We start from the raw sequence: 6,000 nt of genomic DNA, 5'->3' as shown, positions 1-6,000 counted from the left end.
ATTACTACCTGTCCTGAAAATGCAATGGAAATTTTTATTAAATTTATATGTTCAATTTGTTAACTTTCACATATAAAAAGTAATTTTTCTACAAAGATCTCAAGAAATATTAAACCGTGAATACTTGTTGAACTTCACTAGCAAAGAAAGGTCCTGGGAGAATTTGGGAAGCAATTACAAAATGGGAACTAAGGAACAAAAGGGAAGTGCAGTTGGGAGAGTCATGTCATATTCTCATCACGTATTAATGTGCCTCTCGTCTGTGGTAGTTACTAACTTTCAATCTTTTGTAGGAAGAAATGCGGATGGTATTAGTAAGAATATACTACCACCTGTGCAAACAGTAACAGCCAAAATGCTAAGAGGAAGATTATAAAGCATTTTTTAAAATAAGGAAGTTTCCTTGAGGACTTTAGAAATCATTTATGGTGTTCATATACTGGAAGAGTCAACAGATTATTATTTTTCACTCTATATGAATTCTTGTTGATAGAAGAGAATTGTCCAGATCTAGTCGATGTTGGACTTAGGTAAATAAAACCTATTCATTCCTTATGAGAGCTCTGGCATGTAGAAGGGTCTTCATTTGGAGATTTTTTTTGGGAGGGGGGATAGTGGATACACCTGGAGATACTTGTGGGGGACCATGAGAAGCTGGGGGTCCATCTGCGGTCTTACAGCAAAGCATGGGCTCCAGCCTTTTGAGCCACTTCCCTGGTTCTAGAAGATATTTTAGAAAATAATATGGGTATATTTAGAGAACCAAGGTCTGGAGAGATAGTACAATGTGTAGGATACATGGCCCACCCAGGTTTAATCTGCAGTGCCCCACGAGGAGTGATCCCTGAGTGCAGAGTTCGGAGTAAGCCATGAGTACTGTCAGGTAATGCCCCCAAACCAACCAATCACCAACCAAAACCAAAACCAAAACCAAAACCAAACCAAAAACCCTACTGTATAGGATGTTTTCTTTACATGCCAAACTTCATAATTGAAGTAGACTGTGAAGTTAATTCGTTTATAAGTTGATTTAAGTCTAAGAAAGAAATTCAGATGATAGTAAAGAAATGCAAAGTAAAATAAGAAATATTCCTATATTTAAGCCCTATCTTGATCTGGGCTTTTTTTCATGCACTAAAGTATACTCCACCCTCTTCTAAATAGTTATCAATTTCTTCAACACAGTTTATTGAATACATTTTATTTCTTTTAGCACCAAGTTACTACTGTTTTTATATATTATATTGTTCTTGATTAATTTGTCCCCTCAACATTGATCTTAGTTGTATTTCAGTTTTAATTACTACATCTGTAGAAGTTTAAGTTACCTTGACGAACTTGTGATTTATTATTTCTCTTTTCCAAAATGTTTGCTATTCTATTTTCATTTCAGATTCAGATTTATTTTTCAAAGTTAAACACAGAAGTTTTAGGTCTTGAGTATGATGCTTTTAAACCAATAAAGTTTTGTGTTTGGCCACATCTCTCTGTGCTCAGGGCTTACCCTTGACTTTGAGATCAGGGGTCATTCTGGTGGGGCTCAGGAGAAACTTGTGTGATGCAGGAGATCCAAATAGGGTTCTCTGCATGAAAGACAAACGCCCTACCTGCTTTTTGTTTGTTTTAGCCATCTAAAAATATTTTGACAGTCTAGTGTAAATAAAAATTTTGGTCTTCCCTTTAAGGAATATTAATAGTCTATCTAGTTAAGACAAATTTAGTCTTTAGTGTAAACTCATTCATGTAGTTTCAGGACATTTATTGCTGATTTTATTTCTAGATGCTTATTTAAGAGATTATAAATGGGATGTTGCCACTATATTTTAAATGTATTATTTTTATATAAATATTATTTTGTATAAGATAACTTCCAACTATTTTTATTTTTGTAGATCATTTAAAAATATCTCTTTTGGTCCCCCAAGCACCACCAGGAGTGATTCCTGAGTGCATGAGCCAGGAGTAATTCCTGTGCATTGCTGGGTGTGACCCAAAAACAAACAAAAAATCTCTTCTAATTCAAAATAGTTTAGTGCTTATTTTAGACAGGTAAGCATATTTTACAATAATTATAATATTCCACAGTTGTGTTTTTGCTTTATTATTATTTTAGTTTTAAACTTTTATTTATTAAATCGAGTCACTGTGAGATATAGTTACAAAGTTGTTCATTCTTGAGTTCTAGTAACACAATATTCCAACACCCATCCCTCCACCAGTGTATATTTCCCACCACCAATGACCCCAGCTTCCCTCCCTTCACTCCTACTGGCTCTATGGTAGGCACTTTTCTTCTCTCTCTTGTCTCTCTTCTCCTCTTCTCTCTCTCTCTCTGGCTCTATGGTAGGCACTTTTCTTCTCTCTTGTCTCTCCTCTCTTCTCTTCTCTCTCTCTCTCTCTCTCTCTCTCTCTCTCTCTCTCTCTCCTTTTGGGTATTATGGTTTATCATACAGATACTGAGAGGGTATCATGTTTATTCCTTTACCTACTTTCAGCACGCAGTTCTTATCCAGAGTCGTCATTTCCAACTATCATTGCCATAGTGGTTTCTTCTCTATCCTTCTCTAATCTCCTCCCCTAGCACCTGAGGCAGGCTTCCAACCTGGACCAGTCCTCTTTGTCTGTGTTTCTACTATCCTTGGGTATTAGCTTCTTAACTATTTTTTTATGTCCCACAAATGAGTGCAATCATTCTATGTCTGTCCTCTCCTACTGACTCATTTCATTCAGCATGATACCCTCCATGTCTATCAATTTATAAGCATTTTTACTTTATTATTGTTATTTTTGCCACTTCCAGTGGTGTTCAAAGGGCCATGTGTAGGACTGGAGATTTGATTTGAGGTCAGCTGCATGTAAGGGAAGTGTCTTGCCTCCTGTACTATTTCTTTGGTCTAGCTTTATTATTTTTATTTTCAGAGAAACTTGATCTTGAGTTTTATGAAAATAAATAAGCCCTTCTAACTCTTTCACTTCCTCTGTCCCACAGGGGAAAGTGATGAGGAATTTATTGGCTCTACTTATTTTTCTTGTTAACTGACTTTTGGTAATCACTTTAGAGTTCTCAGGCTCTCAAAATCCATTTTTTTTTTATCGCAACACTCCTACAGGTACTTGGGGGACTATGCTGTGTTGGAGCTCAAACCCAGGTGCCCTGCATGTCTGCATGCAATATGTTCTAGCTCATTGAGCTTTTGAGTCCTCAAATATCCACTTTGATACAGACCAGTAAGTGATTTCTAAAATGCTCTTGGTTCTAAGACTTTATCAAGCGATTCGCAGTTCTAATTTTATTCCCAATTATTTCTAATCAGTGGTCAGATTTATCTTGTCATGTGTCTTTTTTTTTTTTTTTTAACTCTACTCTGTTTCCCAGTTCTGGCACAAGGCTCATGATGGGCAGTGATTCTTATTTGCACTCCTTCACCCTTCATTCTTTCTCCAGCTCAATATTTATGTTCTCCAAACAGTAGACTGTTTCAAGTCACTTTCATGCTACGAAATTGTTAAAAGGTTTCCAGACGCTCATAGAAAAAGTGGCTTTGAGTTTCATCCTCCAACTGCAGCCTGTCTTGGGGCTGAACATCAATCACTACATGACAATATAATCCAACAGGTTTCCAATACTCTGAATAAAAAAGTGTCCTCAGTAGAGGTCTCTTTTTCCCTCCCTCCCTCCCTCCCTCCCTCCCTCCCTCCCTCCCTCCCTCCCTCCCTCCCTCCCTTCCTCCCTTCCTCCCTTTCTCCCTCCTCTCCCCTCTCCCCCCCAACATCTTTCTTTCTGGTGGTTGATGGTAAAGGCCAACTACTAGATAGATGTAAAGTTACCTAGATGTGCTTCAGGGACCAGAGAATCCTCAGTGGGCCAGGAACTTTCCCAAGCTGGGATTCTGTTGGGACAAGCGCTGTGATCGATTAAGTAATAGCAGGTCGTTTTTCAGGACGCATTCGCCACGATGGACTCAGTTCGGAAGCACTTCGGTCTGAAACACAGGGACGAGGAGTACATCTTCCGAGAGCACGAGAAGCTTCGCCGGGCATCGAAAAAACACTCGCTCCGCCTCAAGCAGGAGCTGGAGCGCAGGCCAACCGTGGACAGAGGCCTCCGGGGCCCCTATGAGGTGTCGCCGGAGAGCAAGGAGAAGAGCGATGTCTGTGATCCACCGCAGAAGCCGCCGTCGGGGTCGTCGCGAGCGTCCCGCACCAGTGTCCGCTCGCTGCGGCCGCGGGGCAGGCGCCCCTGGGCCCGGAGCCCGCAGGTTGCGCCCTTCCGCCTGCGGGATTTCTACATGAGCAGCTCGGCGTTTCTCCGCTACCAGCTGCAGCCGCTGCCACCCCTCATCGCCCCCGAGGCCGGCACGACGCGGGCCGTGATGCTGGCGGCGCCGTCCGCGCGGCGGGACAGGTCCTGGACCGCATCGGTGGCGCCCAAGAGCTCGAAGTCCAGCATCCTTAAGCCCGCAGAGGAGCCGCCGCTCCAGCAGTCGTCGAAGAAGCCCGAGCTGCTGCCGCTGCAGGAGCCCCGCCTGGGTCGCACGAGGCACAGCAGCTCCGTGTCCAGCGTCGACAGCGACCTGACGGCCACCCTGCTGCAGCGGCGCGTGCGCTTTCACCCCCACTTCCGGCGCCAGTCGTCCAGCGCCTCGGTGGAGCCCGGCGGGGAAGTGGCCGAGGTCTCCCCCCGGGCAGACCAGGAGCCCCGCGTGCGCCTCTCGCAGAAACCGCAGCTCTCGGCCAGGCCGGCGGGCTACACGATGCCCACGATGGTGGAAGAGGTCATAGCCTCACTGCACTCGGAGGCCCAGCTGGCTACCGACCGGACCTTCAAGGAGCTCATTTGGAGCATCCTGGGCCCCACCTACGACTTGGCCACGGATGTAGATGTAGGTGAACGAGACAGGGGAGTACTGGTGCTCTCCGGTCAGTACGCCTTTCGTGTCGGACGTGAAATGATGCTGGGTGTGTGTGCTTGTGCCTCGTGATGAAACCCCCGGCCGTTGTTGGAGTTCCTTGGGTTTGAAGTTGTGAATTTTTTCCCCCGTTGCAGTGGATGTAACCTCTTTTTCAAAGCTCAAGAACGGGGATTTCCTAAAGGGAGTTCAAAGAACATTAGCTGTAGGCCTGAGCGATCCATTGCTGGTAACCTTTCCTCCCTATTGAAATAATAGGGGGATTTTTGTTTTGTTTTGTTTGTTTTGTGGAAAACTCTATTTCTGCTCTACTTCGGCATTATTGACTCTCAGTTTAATATCCTGAGATCACTATATTTTAAGAAGTTGATGGGCCCGATGGAGTACAGGGATAAAGCATTGCCTTGTATGTGCCCGGACCCTGTTTTGATACACTGGTACCTCATATGTTCCCCCCATCACCCCCTCCTATCCCCCCCCCCCCACACTGCACTTCGGGTCACTCAGCTGTTCTTTCTAGCTGTTGCCAGTTAGATTACAAGGGATTCTTGTGTGCCCTAGGATAGGACACTTTTTTTTGTTTGTTTGTTTCTACAATACTCCATCAGTATTTGACTCAGGTTGACTTCCTAGCTTTAGTGAGGCTAATGGACTCAGTCTTCTGCAAGCAATGTAGGGCAGAGCTAGGATTCTCTTCAGCAGTTCAAACCTCAGGAACTGGAACCAGGCAAGGACCTTTCATTTATTGTTTGTATTATGTCTCTGGCAAGGAGCAAAGCTAGATCAGATCATATTTAAAGACATTTTTTTTCATTACGTGGACTTAATCTTGTAGGAATATTCAAAGTAAAATAAGATAATCTGAGTCCCACACTCCCACACAGAAAAAATGAGGGAGGGAGAGAGAGAGAGAGAGAGCGAGAGAGAGAGAGAGTGAGAGAGAGAGAGAACTTTTTAAAAATTGAGAATGGCAATGAGAATTGACAAAAAGAAGATTCTATTACTGCTCTTGGCTGCTGCACTTGGCCTCTTGTTAGTACACAGAATATTGCTACCACATTATGTCTTTAAAATAGTTTTAACCCCGATT

The 6,000-nt window shown here is 43.5% G+C and overlaps 1 protein-coding gene across 1 annotated transcript in view; it reads left to right on the top strand.

The window, feature by feature from the left end:
• Positions 1–3,956: 3,956 nt before the first annotated feature.
• TTC6 (tetratricopeptide repeat domain 6) overlaps positions 3,957–6,000 on the top strand; it is a 217,642-nt gene continuing 215,598 nt past the window's right edge. Inside the window, exon 1 of the mRNA XM_056133903.1 lies at positions 3,957–4,959. Within this exon, the coding sequence (XP_055989878.1) occupies positions 3,957–4,959 (1,003 nt within the window). The remainder of the gene's footprint in view (positions 4,960–6,000) is intronic.

The sequence above is a fragment of the Sorex fumeus genome, unplaced genomic scaffold (assembly GCF_029834395.1).
Source record: "Sorex fumeus unplaced genomic scaffold, SorFum_2.1 ptg000098l, whole genome shotgun sequence".
NCBI lineage: Eukaryota > Metazoa > Chordata > Mammalia > Eulipotyphla > Soricidae > Sorex > Sorex fumeus.
Note: the sequence above shows the minus strand (reverse complement) of the source record. Positions and strands in the feature narration are given on the sequence as shown.